Raw genomic sequence first — 27360 nt, 5'->3', positions numbered from 1 at the left:
TCGTTTTTTAGATTGATTTAAAAGCCGTTTCTAACCTGCTTAATACTCAAAAAGCTCTCTAAGCAATATGCACCAATACAAGGCAAAAGCACCATGGAAACAGATACAAACAAAAAAAAAGTATTATAAAAACAAACTTTCAGTAATAACAGGGGGAGTATCTCATCTTGCAGGTCAGGGAAAGCACATACGAAAAAGGTGTCTGAAGCCAGCAGATGTATGAGGCTTCATATATGGCAGAGGGAAGGAAATTCAAGTGGGAAGGGGCAAAATACCTAATAAAAACAAAAACAACCCAATAGCCACCCCCAACACATTTTAAAAGGGCATAGGATGTAAATCAGATCAACCAAAGGCCTGGTTAAAAAGGAACATTTTTGCCTGGTGCCTAAAGGTGTAAAATGAAGGCAGCAGGCGAACCTCTCTCGGGAGAGCATTCCACAGATGGGGTGCCACTGCAGAGAAGGCCCCGTTCTCGTGTTGTCACCCTCCGGACCTCTCGAGGAGGAGGCACACTAAGAAGGGCCTCAGATCTCCGGGTCCGGGTCGGTTCATATGGAAAGAGGCGGTCCTAGCTCTGTAGTCTTTATAATATGCCTAACAAAAATTGCCAGCAAATGCCCATTATATTTCCCAAAACTGAGGCTCAGAGGCAAGTGTTCAGTGCCGCTCGGTGGGTTTATAGCTGGGCTGACATTTGAACTGTGGATGTCTTGACTTATATTGTGACAAAGGTGCCAACTTGAATAAAATGTATGTGAATGAAAATATCAAATGCTGTGGAACAGTGCTCATGTATTATTGTTGTCATTTGATCTTTCCATTCACATACATTCATTTGAAATAAGATGGGTTTATGAAGCAATTCTACATCTTCCCACCATGCTGACAAAGAAGTCTACGAAACAGAAGTCAATATCCGGAATCACTGTTCAGTGTTGGACATCATATGTGCTGAATACACAAAGCTTCACAGCTTGTCTTTCATCGTACAAAGTCTGGTACCTCGCTTCATTTAAAGATTTCCCAAGACTTTGAGTCTAAAGATTTCATTTTGGACTTGTTATGGTTTGAAGGAATTCTATAAAAGATTGTCTATTACGTAAGTACATGGTCATCGTGTTGCCTAGACATTGCTGACGTTCTCTTTGCAACACAGGGGTTTGTTTCATCAATTTAACCCTGTTCAAACTAGATGAGAACCAGGAGACACGTGTCCTGGATTTACAAAAAATATCCAGTTATGAACGTCTCCAAATTAGATTGTGGGGAGGAAGGGGCAGGGGGAGTCGAAGGCAAGGAAGGAGGGGGATACTTAACCCTGCAGGCCATCTCTCTCCTAAAAGCCATCCTTCTCCCTACGCCGCTTTTCTTCCTGCAAGGAAGACTTTACCATGGAAAGGCGAAGGCTGTTAACTTGCTGCAAGGAGGATTTTGTATGCTTTTCCTGCCTGCCTCGACATGGCAATAATAAAGCAAGGAAGACACAGACAAGAGACAACAATTAAGCACACTCAGGCCAGTTTGTGGGCCTGGAGGAACAGGCCAGCTCATCGCAGCAACAGCCCGTTGCTTATTGCTGTGGGCAGGAGTTCCGACACAGATGCTGCAATGTCTGGGCTCTGGCGCACTCCATGCGCTCTGCTTTTTCTCATCATCTATTCCCAACCAGTAATGGCAGATCAGCCAGCAAGTTGACTCAGCTAAGTCTGTTACACAACAGCTGGCTAATGGCTGTGCTGGAGTCCAGGGCTGGCAGAAAGGTAACAGAGGGTATCTTGGTTATATTGCCACCTCATGTTGAGCAAAGGACATGCTCAATCCGGAAGCCCAGCGCTCGTTTTTCAGTGCGTAGGTATTAATACTGCTGAGCCCAGAATCAAAGCTATTAGCTACAGCCCACACTTCTGTGGTTTGGGAAAGGGCCATCGCTCAGGGTAGAGCATCTTGTTTTGCATGCAGGAGGGTCCCAGGTTCACTCCCTGGCGTCTCTAGAAAAGACTGGAGCTGCCGACCAGTGCAGACAACACTAACGTTGATGTGCTAGTGGTCTGACTCAGTATATTCCTATGTACCCGCTTAGCACCATTAAGCAGTTTACAGTCTTCATTGATATTATGTATGCTGTCCCTCTGTGGCAGGGTCACTACCGTTATGCTCATTTTAAGACATTTATTTTGTGCTTTTATCCAGTGTTTTCATCTTGTGAACCGCTCTGAGATCTTTGGTCGAAGGGCAGTATATGAATGTAATAAATAATAAGAATTTTACAGACTGGGGGAGGAGCTCAAGACGGAAGAGTGTGCCCCTGGCCTTGCAAGAAACCCATGGCAGAGGTGGCATTTGAACCCAGACCCAAGTCCGGATTTCTCCCCAGTGATCCAAGTGGCTGCTGTTGCTGCTGATTTATTGCCAATCTAATGGCATATGCCTTGCATGTAAAAGGAGGGGAGGGAGGAATAAAACAGCGTGGCAATAGTTGTGCCAGGAAGGAAAAGTTAGCTGATTAGCCGCCGACAAGGCAGGAAAAGAAGCATTAAGGAAGGCTGGCAATTAGATGGCAGCTTAGCAGGAGTATTTTTAGGGTCGGGAACCAGCTGAGTGAACAGAACTGCGAAAGGGAAATCAAGTTTCGAGAGAGAGGGAGGGAAGCTGCCCCAGCTGCAAGGTGCTTCATTACACCCTAGATGCCAAGGCGCCTGGTGGGGCAGAAGAGGCGGCGCTCCCCAGCACCTGCTGCCCTCCTCTGCGGCTCAGGGCCATGCAGAGGTCTGGCAGATGGGAGGCAGCTGCACGCAGCCCAGAAAGCGGTTCTCAGCGCAAGGCTGGAGTGCAAAGGCAGGTCGGAATCTCGCAGGGAACTTTGGCTGAATGTTGTTGCCGCTGCTGCTTCCGCCACCAGCAGCAGCAGCCAAAGTAAATACTTTCCTGCCGTGGGCACAAATCCTAGGGACTTTTGCTCCGTTTTGGAATGGTGGGAAAGAAGTTGCGTCGACGGGGGAGGGAGCAGAATTACCTCCACACTTCATGTTATCCTAAGGGGCCCGAGGGTGAGAAGAAGAAAGGCACCCCCCCCCCCAGCAGGTTTGCCTGCAGCCTTCTGGAATGATGTAGCTCCAGGCAAGTGCCTACGCTGCTTAATGGGTTAGGCTGGCCCTGGAGACAGACCCAGCATGGGGGGGGGAGAGAGAGAGAGCGCAGAGCGCGGCTGCATTTATGTAGCAGATAACTGCTTAGCTGCTCCAGGCACCTTTTCCAGCTACTGTTCCAGAGGGGAAAGAATCCATTTGCCACATAAACTGGCCACCATCCAAGCACACATAACATCTTCTCCAGTTTCACTCCTTTAAAAACAAGAGAAGCCCCCAAAACTGTTTGTATAGCAATGGAAATGTGCAAAGCACTTTAAAAAATCTGCGTGAGAAGGAACCCTGTGAAAACAGGGTGTCACTATTATCAGGGCTGCGTGTGCGTGCGTTGCACTAGAGAAATATGAAACATTGGCTTGGATTCGGTTACCTCTATAAGTTCTATATTTGTTTGATTCTTTTAAATGTCTCATTCTGCAGTGCTCACTCTGCTTTTGCTAGTGACGACGAGACCTGTCCCTGATGCAGCCACTTCTCTGGCTTTGGAGATTTCAACTGGTATTGCCAATACAAAGTGCATTTTTACAATCATAAGGGCTATTTAATAATAATAATAAGGTTGGATTTTGCACCCGGTACCGAATTCTGCACCTATCCTGATCTCCCATGGAATTGAAACGTACACACGGGACTGATTTTTATTCCTGTTTTATGAATGGGCCACTGAGGCTGCAAAATCGTTATGGCTTGCCTGTAGCTACATGCTATGGGAGGTCTGAAGAGTCACAGCAAGCCTGCAGGGTCTCTTAACTTTTGATTTTTACCAGAATCCTGCAAAACACAGAGACATTCAAACAAGCAGGGCAGGGCAGACGGTGCCTTGCTTCAGTATGCAACTGAACGATAACATCACTTATTACAGTCAGGGGCACGGGGGCAGGATGAACCAAGTGGCAGCTAAACCACAACTGATTCTTTGAAACAATCCAAAGCCTTTTGCAGATGTAGGACTTCAACCCAGGAGGGTTTGGCACCTGGCTTGCCTGGAGCACAGCATATTCTGTCATGGCCCATATCAAGATGCTGCTGTTGAAAAATGGTAACGATGACGGTGCCCTTAAGCATGTGCAGAGTGTAACTTCTGAACCACTGAGTATCAATCCTGAATAGCTGCTACTGAATAAATATGGAGACAGACAATAGTGTTGTTGTTGTTGTTTAAGAGAGCCAGAAGAGTTTGAGAAATCACATCCCAGGAAATCACAGCCCCAAGCCTGAGCCAGCAGCAAAAGCAGGATGGGCGTGCAACAAATCCCTTTTAAACCATATTTGTTTAAAAAACAGTTTGGGAAGATCAAGCCCCAAAAAGTGATTGCACACAACCAACACAGGTTTAAAGCCTGCATGCAACTCTGGGTCTGGGATGTCTTTGAGAAGGAGGCACTCGGCACCTCCTCAGAGGCACTCTATTTCTATTGCTGCTTTGCTTGGCTTTCAAAGCAGGCCCTGGGACTGAGCCCTGAAGCCCAGTATGCGAAAACAGGAGAGCAATGAAAGTACAGAGAAGCATAAAGCACTGGGGAAGGAGTGGCGGGGGGTCAAGGTGAGAGAGAAGGGGAGAGAGTGCCTGCTCACCATACTGGGGCTGCCTTTCTGCTGCATCAGCAGGGGACCCAGCTGGCTCTGCAGTCTGAGCTTGAAAGCTTTCAGCTCCACTTATGGCTGATGAGCCGGGCCCATTGGAGCGAGAGCGAGAGCGCTAGAGAAAAAGAGACACCGCCGCCATGCTCCCAAGCCAGGCACTGCTAATGGAAGCCGCAACACCTCACATGGTCCCAGGGAGCAGCAGCTCCTGCCAGCTGAGCGACAAGGGCGTTTGCCAAAGGCGGCTGGGAGCTGGTTGCTGGGCCTGAAATGCACCTTGGTGCTTGCCCCATGAGCACGTGGGCTGCAAGGAGCCCAGCCTGCCGATGGGTCAGACTCAGACACGGCTATTTGTACTATTTGCTGCACAGAACAGGAGCATAGCGGGGGTTGCTGGGGCGAAGGCACTGGGTGCATTTTTCCAGGAGGGAGGGACACTGCACATTTGGCTCCTCATGCCGCCTTACGAGCCATGAGCCGCTTTGCGAGGCTGGAATGATACACAGGCCATGTCGGCCAGCCAGGCAGGTACCTGACCCTGCCTGACTTAAGTGAGGGGAGGGTCACTCTGGCATCAGCAAGGGCTGGGCTGGCGCAGTGGGCTCCATTCACCCTCTGCGCCCCACTTCGGGCACCAGCAGAGCACGCTACACCACTGGCACAAAGCACAGAGAAATGGAATTGTTCCTTGCTGAAGGACTTACAAATCTATATTAGGCAGAAAAGGAGGAGGTTAAGAGAGAGGACAGGGTTGGTGTCAGGCAACTTGTGGCCCATGGTCTAATTTAAGGTTACCAGACGTCCCCGTTTCTTAGGGACAGTCCCCGGATTTACACATCAGTCCCCATACAAAATCCATTGTAGTTGAAAAGTGTCCCTGGATTCATTGAAAAAAAAAATCTGGTAGCCTTAGTAATTGCATGTAGCCTTCCAGAAGCTATGGGATCTCTCTTGCTCTTCAGAGTTGTTGCAATGTGTGAGCCCCACCCACTTTGGTTCTAGCTCCACCCACTTTTGGGGCTGCTCCGCCCATGGGCATAGCCAGGATTTGGGGGGGGGGCAGAACTTCAGTTTGCTATGTATTTTTATTGATTGGGGGAGCAGCTGCCCCTCCCTGCCCTACCTTGGCTACGCCCATGGCTCTGCCCACCCTCAGCTGATCTCCCCTAAGGTGACACAAGAAAAATTCTCCACTCCCGATGGGCCACAGCAAAGATGCAGGCAAGGAGAGCTCTGTTGTCCAACTGTACCTTTAAGAATGCTGCTCCTTTGCGCATGCAATTAACTTATGGAACTCCCTGCTGCAAGAGATATAAGGCAGCCAGGTCTATCCATGGCTATTCGCCACAATGGAAAGGGTGGGGGAGGAACAGGACATTCCTGGATGAAATCAGAAGCTGGGAAGGCTTCTATAAATCCACGAATATGACGGGTCTGTTCTTTGTGGAAAGCCATGTTCATTGAAAGTACAACCACAGGGTGGGGAACAGCGAAGAGGCTTCAGCATAAAGGACTGGAAACTTGAATAAGCCATGAAAAGGTTACCTCTTGAATCTCTTTCCAAGGCTGCCCTAGAATGCAGAGATAGCGACGGAGGGAGCAGCAGCACCAGGCATGTCCACAGCCTCTCTTTCTCCCCACTGGGAAGACCTACACCACAGATTTAATGCCCATGACTTCCCCTAGAGGACCCTGGGAACTAATCTGTGAAGGATGCTGGGAAGACTAACTCTGTGACAGGGAAACTGCAGTTTGCAGAATTCTCTCTCTGTGTGTGGGGTGGGGTGAGGAGTAACGTACTTTAAATGTGCTTTTGGGGTGTGTTTTAAATGTATGTTGCGGATCTGTCCATCTGAAACAGAGTGTCAGCCCCCACACATATAAGACTAAGGCTAATGTTTCTGGCATCGGTGCCTTTCATTTATAAAACAAAGCACCAGCTGGAGACATGCTGGAGACTTTGTGGAAAATCTGTGGAAAAGCTGAAAAGCTGAAAAGAGGCCCAGCTTCAAAGCCTGGATTCAATCCCATGTGTTCTGTTCTAAAGAAAAGAGCCCTGCAAAGGATACACCGCTCTGCTCCCACTCTTCAGAAACACCACACGCCCTCTCCCCGCGCAGGGAAGGCAGATCAAGGTCGCCTCTGTACAACCCATTTTTTCCAGCATACATCCCGATTTGCTTGCAGGGAAGTTCTCTGACGTCTGCTGTTTATTGAGTACTTGTTTTGATTCCCACCTGCTCCAACCAGGAGGGTACACAATGCATTCAGCAAATGATATTCCCACAAATTTTGTGTGTGTTTCCCCATCACTTTCCTTACTGCACAAGGCCCAACAGCGCAACCTGAATTTGCCAGGATGCAAATTTACATTGCACCTCCAAAAAACGGCAGCAGTCTGTGTGATTGTAGAGCTATAGCGACACTCCTTTGCTGTCAAGGACTTGAAAATTTGAGAACTTGCTCTGAGTCAATTGACCTGGGCAGTTCCTTAGGCTCTTAGTTTCAGTTCTTGCAGAGGGTGTTAAGAGGTTTTTCTGAATAAAACTCTTTCTTTAAAAAACAACAACACTATTCTCCATTCTTGGTGCCTGTTATTGGACACAAACATTACAGTCTGGAAGCGGCTGCTAAGTCCATCAGCTGTTTAGACAGGAGGAACTGTAGCCTCTTGGGCAGAAGCAAGAGAAAGGTTTGGCTGTGTACACACCATACATTTAAAGCACTTTCCCACCCCAATAACCCTGGAAACTAGTTTGTCTCTCACAGAGCTCCAATTCCCAGCATCCTTGACAAACTACACTTCATGTGATTCTCTGGGGTGTGCTTGCGTGCTTTAAAAGCACATAGCCTTGAAGGTTTTCCGCCAGATGTATGGTTGCCAGAGAAAAGCTATGAGTAAGTGAAAAAGCACAAGGTGGAATTGGAGTAATGGAACAAGACTGGAAGCCACCATGAGGACTAGAAACTTGTTTCCCCCCCCCCAAAAAAAGAAAGTACTAGACCCTAGGATCTGGCAGAAGAGACTGCATGCTACACAGAACTGCAGCCTATTGGTGGGGAGTAATATGGGCAAGCTGGCCTCCACCACACCATCCCTAGGACTGGCACAAATTTACTTCTATTGAGGTGGGGGCACTCCTGCCTTTCACCCAGCGCCCGCATTATGCATGTCTAAGCTCAGGACAAGAAAACAACTTCCCTGCTCCTGCTTCAGCTTCCTAAACAGGAGGCGCTGCCATTTCTCCCTTATTCACCCTCTGCAACGATCCTAGGATCCTGCCAAGACACAGCTAAAAAACCTAATATTTCTTGACGTATGGCTCCAGCCCCTACGAGCTATTTTTAACCCAGCTGCTGTGAAAACAGCTTGGCATATAAAAGTCTCATGGGAGATTCAGCTCCCACCCTTTCAAAATATATAAAAAAAGCCTCCTCCCCCATATTTATGAAACCATATACAATGTTGAACTTCCTGCTGTGCTCACCTCCCCACCGTCACCCGGTTATGTCTCCCACACAGAGCTCAGACATAGACTCACATCTTTGGGGATGTTTTCAACTACTCTTCCCCCCCTTTCTCCTCTGACATCCACAGTGCCAAAGCCTGCTGCTTACCACCCCCCCTCCCGGTGCCTGCCATTGCCTACCAATGCGCAGTGTTCAGGATGCGCAAATAATCACACAAGATTCCATGCCCATTCGGGGTTGATCTTTTCCCTGTTCCTCTGCCAGCCTTCTGCCTCAATGTTCTGCCTCTTTCCCCTGCCAGATCAACAAGGACATGGCTAAAAACATTTCCCCTACCATTTCTTCACACATCTCATCCTTACAGATGGCTTGTTGTCCGCACCGGGGTATCACGTGGAACCAAAGTTGGTCCTGTTTTGATTAATTTAGCATCATCCACTGCAAAGAACTGCAATCTTGCACATTTCTCCCTCCGAATTTGAATGTCCCTGATCTGGGGATAATCCGCTAAGTTGTGTGTGAAGTAGACACTTTGCACCAGTATTTCCACCCCCTCCCCTTATGGGTGGGCTCAATCCTTTGATTTACGCTAGCCATCTTTCAATATCTCAAGAGCTGTTACATGCAGGATGGAGCAACCTTGCTTTCTCTTGCTCTGGAGGCTAGGACACGATCCAATGGCTTCGAGTTACAAGAAAGATTCCAGCTAAATATCAGGAGAACTTTCTGACACTAAGAGCTGTTTGACAGTGAACAGTCTCCCTTGGGGCCCGTGAGTGCATCTTGCCTGAGAATCCCTCCAGTTTCCCCCGCTATCTGTATCCTTTCCTAACTGTAGACCCTTCTCTAGGCCAAGGACAAAATTCTTTCTACCCATTGTATGCAAAACTGTAGCTCCAAACTCAAACTCCTCCCCACTGTCTGAAAAAGCCCCTTTGACAGAGATGGCAAGACTGACGTATATGGCTATGCAAAATTCCAAACCTCTGAATTTCCAAACCAGTTCCTCAAGGAAAATATGGCCAAGGGACCCTGGGGAAGAGGAAGACACACCTTGCCAACTCGCATCAAACTTTTAAGGACCACCAGGTGGGACCCCACAAATGGTTTGCAGGAAAGCAGCCTCGGTGGACTGCAATTTTTAGCAAGGCGGTGGTGGTGGTAGCCGAACGGTGAGCTCTTTCTGTTCAAAAACTGCCAGCCCAAAACGGCAGAGGCAAAGCCGTCGTGGGTGGGGGTGGGGGAGGATTCTTGAGGAGGAAAACAGCCAACAAAGAGTTTCCTTAGGCACTCTGCTCAAAATTGCTGCCTAGTGAGCTTGTTTTTCATTAAAACAAACCACCACCTAGGGTTTGTTATGCTTATTTGCATGCAACATCTAATTTGCCCCTCACTTTCCCCACCCTGGGTTCATATTCAGTCCTATTTGCCTTCTCCCTTTTTGTTGCTTAAGATTGCTGAGAATAGCTTTCCTTTACTAAAATGGCAAGTTTCTCGACCTCATGATGGGAGGTACATGACTGAAAACATTTTTGGAAGGCGCTGCATAAAGGTTCCAGTGTATCGGGACAGTGGCTATCTATTCTTCCTTCCTTGGTCTCTACCTTGTGTGCCATGCCTCTTACTTACTTACATAGCCTCCCCTGCTATCATCTTCTATGGGCCCCCAAACTCCAAACCGCAAGCCTTTCTAGATTACTGCATTTGCAGCATAACAAGTCCAGCAGGAGAGTGTCCAGATGTCTCTTCAAGGCACAGCTCTCTTCATGGGTGTGGTGCTGATGCGGGGGAATCTTACTTCCCTCAGAGTTTCATTTCAACATATTCCTGCCACGGAAACGCACTTATTTGCCGGTAACTATTTTGTCAGATGGAACAATGCACAAACATGGCAGGTGCCTCAGTGTGCAGGGCCCCTCATGCCCAGCCCATTTCGTGAGGCTAAGCCAGGGCTCAGCAAACTTTTTCAGCAGGGGGACAGTCCACTGTCCCTCAGACCTTGTGGAGGGCTGGACTATACTGGGGGGGGGGGGAGAATGAACGAATTCCTATGCCCCACAATAACCCAGAGATGCATTTTAAATATAAGGACACATTCTACTCATGTAAAAACACGCTGATTCCCAGGCCGTCCATGGGCCAGATTTAGAAGACGATTGGGCCGGATCCAGCCCCCAGGCCTTAGTTTGCCTACCCATGGGCTAAGCTTTTAAAAATTATAATTCCTATACAGTGGTACCTCAGGTTACAGATGCTACAGGTTACAGACTCCACTAACCCAGAAATACAGTGGTACCTCGGGTTAAGTACTTAATTCGTTCCAGAGGTCCGTTCTTATCCTGACACTGTTCTTAACCTGAAGCACCACTTTAGCTAATGGGGCCTCCCACTGCCGCCGCACCGCCATTGCGCAATTTCTGTTCTCATCCTGAAGCAAAGTTCTTAATCTGAGGTACTATTTCTGGGTTAGCGGAGTCTAACCTGAAGCGTATGTAACCTGAGGTACCACTGTAGTACCTCGGGTTAAGAACTTTGCTTCAGGATGAGAACAGAAATCGCATGGTGGCGGCGCAGCGGCAGCAGGAGGCCCCATTAGCTAAAGTGGTCTTCAGGTTAAGAACAGTTTCAGGTTAAGAATGGACCTCCACAACAAATTAAGTTCTTAACCCGAGGTACCACTGTAGTTTCTACACCAGAAACCTGCAGCTAACGGGCCCAGCTTTCTAATGGATTCCGTTTGACGACCAACTCACTCTACAAAAGCAATCTTAGCATCTAAACAAACAATTAAACAAAAAACCATGGAGGGAGCAGGTGCAATTTTAGATGCTCCCTGTGTTCATGGCACTGGCCAAATGGTTACTGTTTCTCACTTCACGTCCAGATCGTCCCTGTAGCTGCAAATGCCCAGGTTAAATTCCTTACCATTCTCTTGAAGGGCACTGACTCCTACAAGGAGGAGTCCTTTTGCTTGCAAATGGTAACAAACAAATTGCATAGAAAGTGGCTACTTTTGCACTGTGCCGGCCACAACAAAAAACGTGGCTGGATTTTGTTGACTCCTAAAGTAATTGACCGTGATCCAGAACCAGCTGGTGATTTCTGATTTCACGTGTCTAAAAGGCCTGCTGTGATCAATTGGGTGGTTCACCTTGCGGAAGAAATTGCTTACAGCTGCTCAGACTTGGACATTACTGTCAGTGTCAGTCCCAGCAGCAACTAGGACTGGGGCTGCTGCTGTCTGACGGGTGGCGTTCACCGTCAGTTTGGGGACTGAATCAGGCTTGGTCGCCAGGATGGAGGACCCGTATCAAGAGTGGGATGGGGGAAGGTGGCTCCGATTCTGCTTGGCAATCTCATCATGGCTTTTGTTATCACAGACCATGATGTCCTCTTGGACCAGCTTGTAGGATAGGCATTTATTTACATTGGTTCCCCTCCTACCTAAAGAGTCATGTCTAGAGAGCAGCACTGAGATACAGTGATACCTAGGGTTACAGCTGCTTCAGGTTACAGACTCTGCTTACCCAGAAATAGTACCTCGGGTTAAGAACTTTACCTCAGGAAAAAAAGAAGAAAAAAAGAAAAAGAACTTTACCTCAGGATGAGAACAGAAATCACGTGGCGGCAGCGGGAGGCCCCATTAGCTAAAAGTGGTACCTCAGGTTAAGAACAGTTTCAGGTTAAGAACGGACCTCCAGAACGAATTAAGTTCTTAACCCGAGGTACCACTGTACAGTACAGTGGTACCTCCGGTTACAAACACTTCAGGTTACGAACTCTGCTAACCCAGAAGTAGCGGCTCCTGTACTGTGCTTCATCCTCATGGTCTTTGCCCTATGGTGTACCACAAGGTACAGTGCTGTCTTCATTGCTGTTTCAGGCTCCTGGCTGCAGTCATTAGGATTTAGGAGGCAAAGTGGAAGGGATCATTGGTTTGATCTTGTTTTTATTTTTAATCATGGATTTTGTGTGTGTGTGGGGGGGGTTATATTGTGATTTTATGTTGTGAACCACCCTGAGATCTACGGATGAATGGCAGTATAAACAATTACTTACTTACTTACTTATTTACTTATTTACTTAATAATATCATTTGGCAATCTAGGAGTAGCTGTACTCAACAGGCTCCCCCTCTCTAAAATTGCAGGATGACAGTATAGGATGTAGACCCTGCATGGACAAGTATAATGAAATTTGGAACTCATTTATACAAAATACATTAGGTTAAAAATTGTAATGACAGTCATACCTTGGAAGTCGAACAGAATCCATTCCGGAAATCCATTCGACTTCCAAAACCTTCAGAAACCAAAGTGCAGCTTTGGATTATCTGCAGGAAGCTCCTGCAGCCAATCAGAAGCCATGTCGGACATTTGGGTTCCGAAGAACGTTTGCAAACCGGAACATTCACTTCTGGGTTTGCGGTGTTCAGGAGCCAAAACGTCCGAGTACCAAGGTACGACTGTAAATGCATTTTTGTAGACATTGGTGGGTTGGGGAACTTCATTGCAACCTTAGACGTAGTGTGCATTTTAAAGGGGAGCTGTGGTTTGGTTTTGCATATTGGCCAAGAAGTGTGGATTAGGGTAGTTTCTCATTAATATGCCAACAAAGTTGAATCCCAAGGCATTTGGGATCCAAGGTACGACTGCATTAACTGGTAATACTTACTATAATGATGTACTCTAAAAAAAAAAAAAGTCAAAGAGAAAAGGTTAAACAGCCACATTTTATGTGCTGTATTTAAATTTTAAAAAATAAAAATAAAATGGATTGCAGTATAGAAGCACAGCTGAATCTGGCCATGTTCCTAGATGCCCAGGCGGTAGCCAGGAGTGCTTTTCCCCATTTCTGTCTTATATCCAAGTTGCACTGTATTTCTTTTCTTTGAGAACCTGACCCGGTCATTTATATCCTGGCCACCTCCTGGCTAGATTACTGCATTAGGTTGTTTGCAGGGCTGCCCTTGAAGACAGCATGGAAACTTCCATTGGTTCGATGTGCATCTCCCAGGGTTCTGAACGGAACTAGTCAACCAGATTCAGATCATATGACACTGATCTTATACGCCAGCTAGGCTGGCTGCCAATTTGCTCCCGGATTCAAGGTGCTGGTTTTGACCTTTAAAGCCCTCCAAGCAGGCTTCAAGAAAACCACTGCCAGGGTAATTATGGCGATAGGCCTTCCCTGCTCTGAAAAGACAGGGAGGAAGCTGAGCCAGTAGCTCTGCAAGGCAAGGCATGCTCAGTTCCTCTTATCTGTGCTGAATCGATGGGAGCTAGATGGAAAAGGGAGAGGGAATAAGGTGGAGCCAGATTCTCCTTTTTGGGTCTGAAACGCTCGCAGCAACTAAGGAAAGTCAGAGCAGAAAGTGCTCTTTCTAACTGTGAGAGATGAAACACATCAATAAAGCCCAAAGAAATACAAATACGAGGAAAAGGAATAAGCAGAAGCTGGGTGCTCCTCTCCTTTTCTTTGGTGGAAACTGCGCTTTCCCTTTGGCCCACCATTTTTAATTTCCAACCACCCTTCCTGTAATGTCCAGCGCATGGAAGAAATGCAATGCAACGCTGACGAGGAGGGAGTGAAAGCGGGTACAACCTAGACGAGCAAAGGTGGGGCATTCACAGCACCCATGCCTGCCCCACCACCCACTCCCTTGTGCACTAACCTAGTGAGTGATCAGCACATGACCTTCAACCTCTCCAGCCTCACTCAGTTGCCCACACCATGGCCGAACAGAGGTTTGAACACAGCTGTCTCAGACTCCGCTCCAAGCCAAATGCTCTATTTACACTTGCTTTTAAGGGATCTAAATAACAAGAGCCTTCATTTTTTCATTTTCTGTTTCTCCCTACCCCATGTTTTTTGTTAAATTTGCACACACACACACACGGATCTAAATTTCCCAATGCTGGTTTTAATACTCTTTCAGACCCTGCTATCAGACCTAAAATCAGGGATGGGGAACTCGTAGTCTAACAACATTTGGAGGGCCACAACTTCCATCAGCCTTGAGGACCATCAGTCACATTGGCTAGGGCTGAAGAGAGCTGGAGTCCGGCAACATCTAAAGGTTCCCCATCCTTGGCTTAAATTAAGCCAGTGCTCACTAGAGCTTATCAACAAAATCTGTCTTGAATGCAGAAGGTCTCAAGTGCAACGCTTGGCATCTTCAGGTTGAAGATAAGACCTCAGGGTACCAGATTGACCAATGTGTTTGACTCTGCAAACAGGAGTTTCATATGTTTATGATAGGGGAGAGTACTACCTCTGAGCATGAACAGAGCTTATTTCTGCCGTCACTAAACAGCCAAACCAGTCTGGGAATTATTCTGGCTGCAAGCTTTTAGAGTCTAGGAAGTGATTCTGCTACAATCCCTAGCTCCAGCACCTCTCCTTTCAGAGAAATCCAAGGCCAATTCCTTGTGAACTTTAAAGCCTTTTATTTATAAATTTACTTCCAAACTTGAAGAGGGGCAGGGGAAGCATAGATCAGCCGGAACGGCTCTCACTGTGTCTGTTAGATTCTTTGCGTTGCTTAAGGGGCTGCGGTGAAGGCCGCAGAAAGATATTCCTTACGCATCGTAAAGATGCAGGACGATCCTTGATGTAGGTCCCTTTTCTTTCCAAAGACACTTTGACATCAAATCAGATCAAGGAGGAACAGAAGGGTTTGCCTGTTCCTCCGTCACTTAAAACACACACATACACACAAAATGCCACACCTTAAAATAAGGCAGCCTAGAAATTGCCTTTAAAAATACAACACAAAACCAACCATGTTTGCTCAAAAACACACTATAAGATCAGGCAAGCTGAGAGCTCCAGAGATTGAACAAGCCAGAGAAATCTCTTCTAGTTCTCCACATGTGCTCAGAAGCTTTGAGGTTGTTAATCGTGGCTTTCTTTCCACTCCCATTTGCCTTCTGGCCCATTATTTCCCCCCCCTCTTTCCTATTTTCTCCCCGCCACCCTCCCACTGCCAAAGCTCCCTTAGAAGGCACTGCAACCTGAATCCACAGCAGGCCGCCTGCTCAAGGCTGGGCTTGGTGAGCAAAAGGTCTTAAAAAGGAAGAGAAAAAATGATTGAGACAAGGAGGGGAAGCTGGAAGGGCATCTGTAGTTTGTTGTTGTTCCTGATTATTATTGAGCTAGTGCAGCAAATTGAAGAGGCACTGGCAAGGCTGCTTTCAATGATCCCAAATTAACAGGAATAGTCCTGTATATAAATATATGTTCCTAGGAAGAGAAGAGACATGGTCCATACATTTCATCCCTGTTTTATTTTGCCTTTGGTATAGACACAGGGGACGCTTCCAGTTTCAGCCCCCTTTCCTTGGCATCTATAGGTAAACTAAGGCCTGGGGGCCGAATCCAGCCCAATCGTCTTCTAAATCCGGCCCATGGACGGTCAGGGAATCAGCGTGTTTTACATGAGTAGAATGTGTCCTTTTATTTAAAATGCATCTCTGGGTTATTTGTGGGGCATAGGAATTCGTTCATTCTCCCCCCCCCCCCAAAAAAAAAATATAGTCCGGCCCCCCACAAGGTCTGAGGGACAGTGGACCGGCCCCCTGCTGAAAAAGTTTGCTGACCCCTGGTCTAGACGTTAGATCTCTGAAAGGGAGCAGAGCAGATGCATGTTCAATATTTTCACATGAAAGTAAACGTACTCACACAGGTGTAAGGAGCCAGCCAGCTGCTTCCATTTCACCTCCCTCCTTTCACTCCCAAGACCAGATAAGAAATGAGCACAGGGATCATGGGAGTTGTAGGCCAAAAACATCTGGAGGGCTGAGTTTGAGGAAGTCTGGTCAATAGGGTAACTAATGTTTATGGTCACATCCTGCTCCAGGAGCCAGCACAGAAGAGTGTGTTGTTGTCTACACGGACAGGCAAAGAATGGCCTTCTGGAATGCACAGTCTTTGATGGGAGGAAGATCTGAGGCAGCGACTGGTCGCATAAGAACCAGGGTATCAGAAGTGCACGAGGAGGGTGCCCCCGTCTTCATGGTGGAGGGTGGGAGCAGCTCTTCCATGAGTTCTGAGTAAAAGAGCTGTGGGAATCCAGATTGTGGGCTCCATACAGGGACCAGAATATGATCAGGCCCACAGTGAGGTGTGGACTGAACTATAGAAACTGAATTGTGAAACCCTCTTGCACAGTCCCTAACTGGCGTGTTGTGTTTGTGGACAGGCCTATGCACCGCAAAGGAGCCTGTGCAGAAGACCATCTTGGTGGTACTATACCCTCCCGTCTCCCATGTTAACTAACAGAGACAGGAAGCGTTATTTGCGTTCTTCCACCACAGGTGCCAAAAAAGTCAGGAGTCAAGCTTGGCCTGAGGAGAGGAGGAGAATTATTCTCTTGCCATCACCACTGAGCAACTGCAGCATCCTCCATCCTCCCACCACCACATGCGGGGCTGGGTGTGCTTGTGCGTGCCTGTGTGAATCCACAGTGTGAGGGAAGGGGTCAGGATTATAAGCTGGGACACATTTTGCCTCAGGCATGAAACTGCCTCCTCAACACACATCTACGGTAATGATGCACCAGGGCTGGAGGACAGCTCTGTTCTCTTTTAGACCCCAATACTGGTGAACTTAAGAAGAGCCCTGGTGGGTCAAGCCAAAGACCCATCGAGTCCAGCATCCTGTTCTTGCAAGGCCCAGAAGCTGGTATTTAGAGGTGTGGCAGAAACGATTTGCGGAATCCTATTTCAGGTGCACAGAGCATGGGTTTTTGTTTTCCCCTCTGCCTTTTAAACTTGGGCATTAAAAAAAAGCTTTAAAAGAAACGTGTGAATTGGCTCCAGGTAAAAGCCTCATTATTCCCCCCCCCAAAAAAATCCTGTACTTTCTGTCCCTGATTAGTATCAAAACTGCTCTCCATCTCTTTGACTAGGTAGAAAGACCTTTGGAAAGGCTCCCGGTGGAAGCTGATTGGCCACTACAGGTTAGCTCACGCCCCCACCGAAGCACGACTCTTCTGCTGCACAGCATTTATTTCTACATTCATTGCATTCATTTCCCACCTTTGATCCACGGAAAAGAGGGTCAGCCAGTCTGGCCACACCCAGCCCCCTAAGTTCCCCTGAAGGCACACAGGGCCAGCCCTACTGACGGGCAGAGTGAGATGGCTGCCTCAGAGGTGCAGCTGCTGGAAGGCAGGGAGCAGAAGAGAGGCGCTGGAGGACAGAGCTACTGTGTGTCGGTGTGTGCTATGGGGCTTGCACACGGTGCCCCCCTAAGCTAGTGTGGTGAAGGACACCTGTCCTGTCACTATTACTGAGGTAAGATTCCACTGCCTTCTGTACGTGTCGTCTCACTTGAACCCAAGTCTCTCTCCCTCCCCATTCTCTGGACGATTTATACAGTCCATGGACTCAAGTGGTAAAGCTCTCCCTGGACTGTTCCACTGCTGGTTGCCGCTGGATGGGTTGGATCTTTGAGTAGCCCACCACCCAAGACACCCACCTACCCACCCAAATATTCTTGTCCAGAGAAAACCAGCCTGTTGGGGAGAAGGCTAGGATGATCCTTTCTCCCCCATATACATTTTGTGTGTGTGTGTTCTGGGAGTCCCCCACCACCACCACACACACACAAACATAGGGGAACCTTCAAAATACACAATACCCCACTTCATCACCAACCTGGAGTGGTACAGTCCAGAGAACAAGACTCAGCACTTGGAAGAGGTATAAAAAGATCAAGAGATGGTATGACATCCATGTAGTGTAGTGGTCAGAGAAAGGTAGACTAGGACCTGAGAGTCCACAGTTCAATCCCCACTCAGCCATGGAGACTTTAAACCAGTTGCTCACTCTCTCAGTCTAACCAACCTCCTATGGTTGTTGTGAGGACAAAATGGGAGGGGTGGTGGTGAAGTATGCATGCCACCTTTAAATCCTTGTGGGGGGGGGAGGCAGGATACAAAGGTAAATAAATAAATAAATAAATAAAAAGCGCCATTTCCCCACCACCACCCCAAAAATGGCCCACCAGTGATCTACCTCGCAGATTCTGCGCATGGAGCAGCAGCAGCGAGACGAGATCAAGGTTTACAAATTAATTACAAGTTTAATGAGAAATGATTAATAACAAAGAGGAACAACAGCCACTTGGTACACAGACTTGCGAGCCATCTGGGAGTACCTCACCCACGCAAGGAACCTGCGGAACACTGCGTTTCGACCTCCTCCCCCATGTCTCCCCACACTTAACTTCCGAGAAAGTGAACTGCAGGGCAAAGCGGCACCATGTCCTGTTGTGCTTGCATAAGACAAATGCACACACACACACACACACACACACACACACACTGTGCTGGGACTTGTCAGGGGTGGATAAAAAAAAACCCTCTGCAGCAGCAGCACCACAGCTTGTCCTCCCTCGATTTCAAATCTACTTGGGATATTAGATGAATTAGCAGCCAACGTCACAGCACTGACATCAGCAGAGATGCTGTCATCAGAGCAGGCGGGAGATCTAGCCTGTGTAGTCACACAACACAGATTTTCCCTCCTCCTCGGCCCATGAAGACGTTCATATCAAATTGGAGCGGGGGTGGAATGCACATGATGAGAGTTAAAATAAGAAGCCTGCCCCCCCCCCCCAATTTCTTATGCCTTAGCCTAGATTGTGTCATGCAACACATGAGGTTCTGGTCTGCATTTGCAAGTACAGTGGTACCTCGGGTTAAGAACTTAATTTGTTCTGGAGGTCCGTTCCTAACCTGAAACTGTTCTTAACCTGAGGTACCACTTTAGCTAATGGGGCCTCCCACTGTCCCTGCGCGATTTATGTTCTTATCCTGAGGTAAAGTTCTTAACCAGAGGTACTATTTCTGGGTTAGCGGAGTCTGTAACCTGAAGTGTCTGTAACCGGAGGTACCACAGTATCCATAAGTGCCTGCCCCTACCATAACCAGCCAAGATCCTGCTGTCTGGGGTGAAATAGGTCACCAGCTAAGAACTCTTGATTCTGTCCCCATTCTGATTTTTAGGGTGCATGTACAGCTTCAGCATTCTCCAGGGGTGTATGGAAGTCCCTAAATCTATGATCAGTAATTGCAGGAATGGAGAAAGCAGCAGTCCTCTGAACATGCACAGAGTGCTTTTTTTGTTTTGTTCAAACCACAATGGAGAGGGAGGGAGGGAGGTGGGCTCTAGGAAATGAGTGACAAGACGATGTAGGTGAGCCAGTGCCAGACACTTGCCCTTTCAATGAGTGGCTCCTTGAGTGCCTGTTATCTTTTCGGAGCCAAAGGCTTCCAGCTTTAGAAAAACATAGAAACCACAACACTTTCCATGGAGGAAAGTTATTATAGCTAACTGAGCCTCCATAAACAGGAGCAGCATTCCTTGGAATTCCAGATGTTGGGAGAGAAGCACCAAGAGAAGGCCCTTTAGTGTGCTATCCTGGAGCTACTTTGAAGCATCCAACAGGCTGGATTCTAGACCAGGATCCTGCGCAGAATTCTGGACTAGATGCACTTTGCTCTGGTTCAGCCAGGCAATTAAAATACTGTATATAAATCTACATTTAGCAAAGCAATTCCCCCCCCCTTCCTTCTCCACCCCTCCTCTCCAAAATTGGGTCCCAAGACACTCTCCCCCCTCTAGGCTTTCAGCTGCGAAAGAACACAACCATTATAACAGCAAAGCCTGCAATTAAAGCATGTGCTAATAAGTCACACTACTGCAGTGGAACACACACACAGACCCACCAGGCTAAATTGCTGGTTTCCAAATCCCACCCCTCTCCCGCCATCATTAAGATGTTATTATGATTCCCACGCTAGTAACCTTTTGGAACGCGCTCCCCCTCCAATACACACACTGACACACACGTGTGTGTGTCTGTGTGTGTATGAAACATCCCTCCCTCTCCACCCCCCCTTTGAAAACATACCAGCTTAAGTTAGGTATTGGCCAATATCCTAGATTTTCACAGAGGTATAGATAGATATACACTGCATTTTTTTTTAGCCTTTTACCTTTTCAGTGACTGAGGTCGATGGAGAAGAGCGGGGCATGAAGTCTATTTACAACACAGATTATATGGGGGGGGGGGCGCAGAGCCCAGCTAATATGACAGGTTCGGGTTGTATGGCATTTAGAAGTGCCATGTACTGTATCTATAGATATGAAATCGCACGGCTTCCTATCCTGCCGTTTGATCTAGGAATTGATTCGGCATATAAGACACAGACAAGAGGTAACTTAAGATTTTTCCCCCTTGAATAGAATCGTTCCTTACTGGGAAGCCAAGAACACACGTATCTATACACACACACACACACACACACACACACACACGACGCTCGACATCCAGAGAGGGAAATCGGTCACAAGACTGGGAGGAATCCGGTGGTTTGACTCCCCACCTCCGGGCCCCCACTGATCCCACAGCACCGTAACCCTACAGTGCCCTATGCAAAGAGCGAGTGCACCGCATAGGAGGAATATGAGAGAGAGAGAGATGTCCACGGGGGGAAACCAACTCAGCCCCACACTGCGGTTGTGGAGCAAACGTAAAGGCGCGCTTTGGCGGGTGAGGAGGGGGCGGCCACGGACTCCTCGTTTACTGCAGGGAAAGGGAGGCACGAGCGGTTAAGGGAGATGGAGAGGAGACGCAAAGAGACACACATACACACGCTCGAGTCTAGGGGAGAAATTGTTTGCAAACCGAAGCGATGGGCAGGTGGGTGGTGTGGAGATGCTCACATCTTCCGAGAGGGAAGAGAGACAGACACACACAACACAGCAGACAACACAAAACCAAACAGCGTCCCCAACCCGCTCGATCCCGGGCGGGAGGCAGCTCTAACCTAGGAGGATCAGGTTTGCGCTTTTTAAAGAGAAGAGAAAGTCTGCGCCACGGATCGCACGGAGGGGGAGCCTGGTGTACCTTCGTCTCGTGGAGGCTGAGAGCGGTGCCCGGAGTCTGCTGCGGATCGCTGTTGTGCTGCTGCGGGTCATTTTCCTTCTCCGTGATCTCGGTCATGGTACAGAGGCGGCTGCTCCGGCCGTTGGGCGACCGGACCTGGGTCCGGGGTCCGGAGGAGGAGGAGGAATGGACGAGGAGTAGATGCAACTTCGGGTTGTCTCCTCCTGCTCTCCACGAAGCGACCTTTTTCTTTCCTGTGCCTGCCTGGGAAGTCTTAATTCTTGGTTCTCTGAATTATTAATTTTTTTAACCCCGGTTAGAATTATTTGGGGTTCTCTCCACCCACCCCGCTTCCTTGTATAAGGACGAAAGAAATGACCCAGTTATTAAAGAGGGGGGGGAACCTCCCGCTAAACTCTTCTGAATAGGGAGCGGAGGGTCTGTTTTGCTATTGGAGACCTCCCCTTTTATGCAGATTGAAACAAGCGAATTCGCATCTTCTTCTGCCACCCACCTCCCGGGCTCTGCAACAGAAACTGGGCGAAGGCTACCAAATGCTGGTCTCGCTCCTGCTGCCGCTTCCTCCAAGTTTGATTTCAGGAGCGCATTGGCTCCTCCCCCTTCTTGTATTATTGTGATCGCGCAACGCCCGCCCACCCACCCCTCCTTTTTACGAGTGGTTCATTAACCTCGCCTTTTTCTTTTGATATGCTAATGCAGCACGTAGGAGGACGCTTTCCCATTGGCCCCTCCGGCGGGAGGGCAGGCGAGAGAGGCTGGGCGCCTCCACCAATGGGTGGGTCCTCGCTGAAAAGTTACGCGCGTATTTGCGAGAGAAGGGATGAAGCTGCCTTGGGTGTTTGCAGGTCAACACCAATCAGATTTCCTCAATTTCACGCACTATGTTTCAGCGCTGGTGCCTGGAAGCAAAACAAAGGATGGGAGCGCCTTCTTCCTCAGCTGTCCAGACCTGGACTTTGCCAAGTGGAATATCAGAAGAGTCCTGCTGGATCACGCCACGAGTCCAAGTAATCCTGTTCCCCTTGGTAGCCAACGGAAGCCTTTGTTTATCTCCAGCATTTGCCTGGTATACTACCTCTTATTGACCTTCCTTTGCTATCATACCTGCTGCACTCTGCTGCCAAAATTATTCACCTCTCCTGCCTCTGACTCTGATGCTTCATCCTTTCACGGGTTTCCTGACCACTCCGAGATCAAGCATGAGCTCCTTGTCCCTCTCTCCAGGGGCCTCTCTCAGATGCATTCTTGCTTGTGACCTAGCTGCCTCCAACTCTCTGTTCGAAGGCCTCTTGCTCCCTCAAAAGTGCTCACCCTCTCTTCCCTTGCTGCCCTGTGCGCTTGGAAGTGCCTCCCAGGAAACCTGTTTGATGCCACCTCTTTTGCTTCCTTCAAATCCCTCCTCAAAAGCCACCTTTCCCAGGAAGCCTTTGGCCCAACCTCCCCAATTTCCCTATGCGGGTGGCGCTGTGGGTTAAACCAGAGCCTAGGACTTGCCGATCAGAAGGTCGGCGGTTCGAATCCCCGCGACTGGGTGAGCTCCCGTTGTTGGGTCCCTGCTCCTGCCCACCTAGCAGTTTGAAAGCATGTCAAAGTGTAAGTAGATAAATAGGTACCGCTCCAGCAGGAAGGTAAACGGCGTTTCCATGCGCTGCTCTGGTTCGCCAGAAGCGGCTTAGTCATGCTAGCCACATGACCCGGAAGCTGTATGCCCGCTCCCTTGGCCAATAAAGCGAGATGAGTGCCTTAACCCCACAGTCTGCCACGACTCGACCTAATGGTCAGGGGTCCCTCTACCTGTACTCACCCCAATTTCCCTACCATGTGCTGTAACTCAGCCTGCAAGGATACTTTTGGAAGACCTGTGTGTTGAGCATTCATTCCGATTTGTTTGCAGGGAAGCCTAGATGATGTGATCTCAAACAAGTGTCTTCTTGCACTTTCCAGTGCATTGCCCAGTTACTCTCCTTTCTGCAAAAGGTCTGAACTTTTGGGAAAGTGGGTTTGTTGCACAAGACCTCCCAGTCAGCTACAACTTCACAACCTGCACATTTCAGGAATACTTTCTGTAGATTTCAAAATGCTGCTTTCTCCTTTAGAGCCAGTGTGGTGTAGTGGTTAAGAGCGGTAGTCTCGTAATCTGGGGAACCGGGTTCGCGTCTCCGCTCCTCCACATGCAGCTGCTGGGTGACCTTGGGCTAGTCACACTTCTTTGAAGTCTCTCAGCCCCACTCACCTCACAGAGTGTTTGTTGTGGGGGAGGAATGGAAAGGAGAATGTTAGCCGCTTTGAGACTCCTTAAAGGAAGTGAAAGGCGGGATATCAAATCCAAACTCTTCTTCTCTTCTTCTTCCTTTAGACTTGATCTAAGCCTAAGCATGTGCAACTAAAACAAATGCACACTGCATCTCTGTTGTCCCCTGCTTGTAAGCTCCTTCAGGCAGGGACCTGTCCTCTTGTACTCTACAAAGCACCATGGTCCATACAAGCAAAGAAAGAAGGAAATGATCTGCACCCCACTTTTTCCTTTCATACAGCAATGCCCAAGGCAGCATACAATCAAATGTAGTAACAAGCACAAGTTACATAGCGCAGGTATTATAACCACTATACCTTTACACACAATCCAGGGGGGAAAAATTCTTTCCCTCAAAGAATTTTGGGCCCTGTAGTTTACCCCTCACAGAGTTATAATTCCCAGAAACCATTGAATCACAGAATTGTAGTGTTGTAAGGGACCCCTGAGGATCATCTAGTCCAACCCCCTTCAATGCCAGAATCTCTACTAGATTATTCATGACGGATGGCCACCCAGCCTCTGCTTAAACACCACCTCTCGTCGGAGTCTGTTCCACTATCAAACAGCTCTTACTGACAAAGTTCTTCCTAATGTTTAGTTGGAATCTCCTTCCTTATAACTTGGACCACGTCCTTATACCCTTACAGTGCTCAGAATTCTTTGAGGGGTGGCGGGATTGTGCTTCATATGTGCTTTAAAGGTACAGTATAGTGTGTACATAGCCGAAGACAGCAGCAAATGTCACAGTCTGGAAGATCATATCCAAGAAGAAGCTCTGCTAAAACCATAGGCTCCTTTGATGGTGAGGAAAGACTGTCTGGGAGATCAAGCAGGTATTCAGGGGAAAGGCAGTAGATTATCCACCAATGGCTTCTAGGCAGTCTCCCATCCAGGTCCTGTCCAGGCCGATACCTGCTTAGCTTTAGCAATGCAACAACACACTTCCAGGCCATTCTCTAGGTCCTGTAGCAGACAAATGCAGTAGCTGGGAAAGCCAGCAACAGGAAAGTTTTGGAGCCTACTCAAGACAAGTGTTCCAGAGCAAGGGAGAGGATGCAGAAGAGAGCCCTAAGTCTTTGAGATGCTGCAAGGAGAATAACAGGGATGCTGTGACATTGCTTAACCTCTGCCCTTGGGTCTCTCTCTCATTACTGTTGGCTGTGAGGCATGTCCCCCCCCTCCCAGCCTACTCAATGACTAGTGAGAATAAATGCTCCCTTGGGAAAGATGCAGGGATGAAGGTCAGAGAGAGGGGGGAGTGAGGGGGGGCTGATGTCTGGAATAACATATGTCTGGCAGAGTTAATGCACAAGGACGGTGGTAGCTGTATGAGTAAAATGTGGTGGGTAGCACATAAAAAGGTGGGGTGAAGTCATCAGGCGGATGGGATGAACAGCCAAAAGGTTTTTTCCCCTCTTTTTTTAATTGTGGGGGAAGAAAGCCATAAATTATCTTCACTCTGTTGAGGTTACTTCTTTTTTCTTCTTTTTTAAGGAAGATGAGTGTGTGGGAAGGAAATGAGCTATTGTCTTCACCAGTGTCCTTGCAATGAGCACCACCACCACCAAAGCACCCTGACCCCCCCCTTCCATCTTTCCCACCCCCACCTTGCACTCTCTCTCCTGCTCTCTCTCTCTCTCCTGGGTAAATTACAGCAGCTGTTCAAAGAGAAAATTATCCCCATCCCTATCTACAAGGAGAAGAGAAATCCCAAGTGCTGAGATCATTGTTTGCTAAAAGGAGCCAATTTCTTGATCGGATAAGAGGGGGTTGTTTTGAAAAACTAGGATGCGGAAGGAAAGATTAAAAAAACAACAACATGCCAATCTGGAAAAGCGGATCAGAAGAATGCGGCGATAGCAAAAGCAAAAGCAAAAGCAAACCTTTGCTTTTGTCACATCAAGCAACTTGTGGTGTGATGGAAGGCTAGATTTGCTTTCAAGTTGAATTGTTGGGGAGGGGTGCTCAACTTGTTCAATGCCTGTTCAAGCACACAATGAAAGGTTCCCCGTTTCTTCTTTCAGAGTGACAAGGTGGGTGTGAGTCACAGACTTAGCTCTTTATACAATGGGTGCTCTAAGGAACCATTAGTTTGCTCTTTGTGGAAGACCTTGTTTGAATGCAAGTACCACCAGAGTTACTTGCAAGAGGGGGGAGGAATGGAACATAGGAACCCTAAGATCACATCACCTGGTAACAAAAGGAAAATATCCAGAGCTGTGTGAAGCAACCAGATTTTGCTGAAATGGGCTGCGTTTGTAGGCTGTTATGCATTAATATGGGAATACACTGAGGGCCTTCTGGCGGTTCCCTCACTGTGAGAAGTGAAGTTACAGGGACCCAGGCAGAGGGCCTTCTCAGTAGTGGTGCCCGGCTCTGTGGAACACCCTCTCATCAGATGTCAAGGAGATAAATAACCACAACTTTTAGAAGACACCTTGTCCTGAATCCATGGCCCTACCTGGCAGCAGATCAGTATGTCAAGTCCAAAGTCCAATCTGTGGGTCAAGCCACACAAGCAAGGTCAGGAAACACAAGGTCAGGAAACACAAGGTCAGGAAACACAGTCCAGGGGCAATCCAAGTAGCCAAGTCTGAAGTCCAGCAGTCAGAATACAGTCCAGAATCAAAGCCAAAGCACAGTCCTATAGAGATCCAGGAACATCCAAGCCAAGGTCTCTCAACATGGGCAGCTGATCAGACCCAGCTCCTTAGCTCTGCTTCCCTTTTGTACTTTACATGCTGATTGCAGCACCTGGGCTTGACGAGGCAGGTGACCCTCACCTGTTCTAAGCCTGCTCCAGCTGAGGAATCACATCCCTCCTCCAGAGCTAGCGAGCCCCACCTGGCCAGCTGTGGGCCTTTGTCTGCCTCAGCCTTCTAGAGGGCCACTCCTGCTGCTCCTTACACCTCACAACCCATGTTCATAGGGACAGGGTCCCCTCTGGCTCTGGTGATGGGTGTTGCTGTTCTGGTTCCTGTGCATTGATCTCCTTCCCTTCGCCATCCTCCATCACCCTGTGAGTACTTCTTTCCCCCTCCCCTGCATGGCCAGGTGTGTCCCAGTCCCATCTACACCCCTCGCCGTGATCCTCTTCCTTCTCCCCATTGTCCTGCCAGTTCATGACACATCTGAAGGCAGCCTTGTACAGGGCAGTTTTTAATGTTTATGTTTTTATAACTCTTGGAAGCTGCCCACACTGGGAAACCCAGTCAGATAAGCAGGGTACTAGTACTAATACGTACAGCCCTATACCCGGGGGTCTCAGGGCGGTTCACAGAATAATAATAGAATAATAATAAAATAAAAAATAAAAAGTGATTAATCTTTTTGTACAAAGAGATAGCCTCTGTGTATTTGCTCCCTCACATGGCATAGGACCCTTGGGGGCTGGAAGGTGCCTGCCAAATGCTGAACTTGGCTTTCGTGGGCCAGGCCCCACTTTGTCAAAGGCATTAAATCCAGGTTTCCTAAACTTGAGTCTCCAGCTGGTTGTTGGACTACAACTCCCATCACCCCTAGCTAACAGGACCAGTGGTCAGGGATGATAGGAACTGTAGTCCAAAAACAACTAGAGACCCAAGTTTGGGAAGCCCTGCATTAAATGGTACTCAGCTGGGTAGGAACAGGTGTCCAGAGCAATACTGGATGTCCAGGTGAGTTGCTGCAAGTGTGGTGCAAATACACAGCAGCCAAGCCAATCTGGTGTTCCTGCTGGTATGCTTGCACTGCGCCACTTTCCCTGCTACCTCCGTCCTCCTCCTCCCAGTAAGTATTAGAGACTTGCCTGCTGGGGAGGTCAGATTGGTGTGTGTGTGTGTGTGTCCCATCTCTTTTGGGGTAGGGGGAGCTACCCATTCATCACCTATTCTCTTGTGCAGTTGTACTATATTGTTTGGGGCTGAAATGTGTTTTCGAGCTGAAACAAATTTTCTCCTC

General features: G+C 48.2%; 1 protein-coding gene across 2 annotated transcripts in view; it reads right to left on the bottom strand.

Moving 5' to 3' along the window:
* The window catches only part of STAC2 (SH3 and cysteine rich domain 2), a 37774-nt gene extending 16073 nt beyond the window's left edge, over positions 1-21701 (bottom strand). For both annotated transcript variants that reach the window (XM_080978636.1, XM_080978637.1), the window contains exon 1: positions 21126-21701. In XM_080978636.1, coding sequence (XP_080834762.1) covers positions 21126-21221 — 96 coding nt within the window. In that variant the 5' untranslated portion in view covers positions 21222-21701. The remainder of the gene's footprint in view (positions 1-21125) is intronic.
* Positions 21702-27360: the final 5659 nt, after the last annotated feature.

The sequence above is a fragment of the Podarcis pityusensis genome, assembly GCF_964106645.2.
Source record: "Podarcis pityusensis genome assembly, chromosome: 13".
Lineage (NCBI taxonomy): Eukaryota > Metazoa > Chordata > Lepidosauria > Squamata > Lacertidae > Podarcis > Podarcis pityusensis.
The sequence above is the reverse complement of the archived record's forward strand: the minus strand, read 5'-3'. Positions and strand labels throughout refer to the sequence as shown.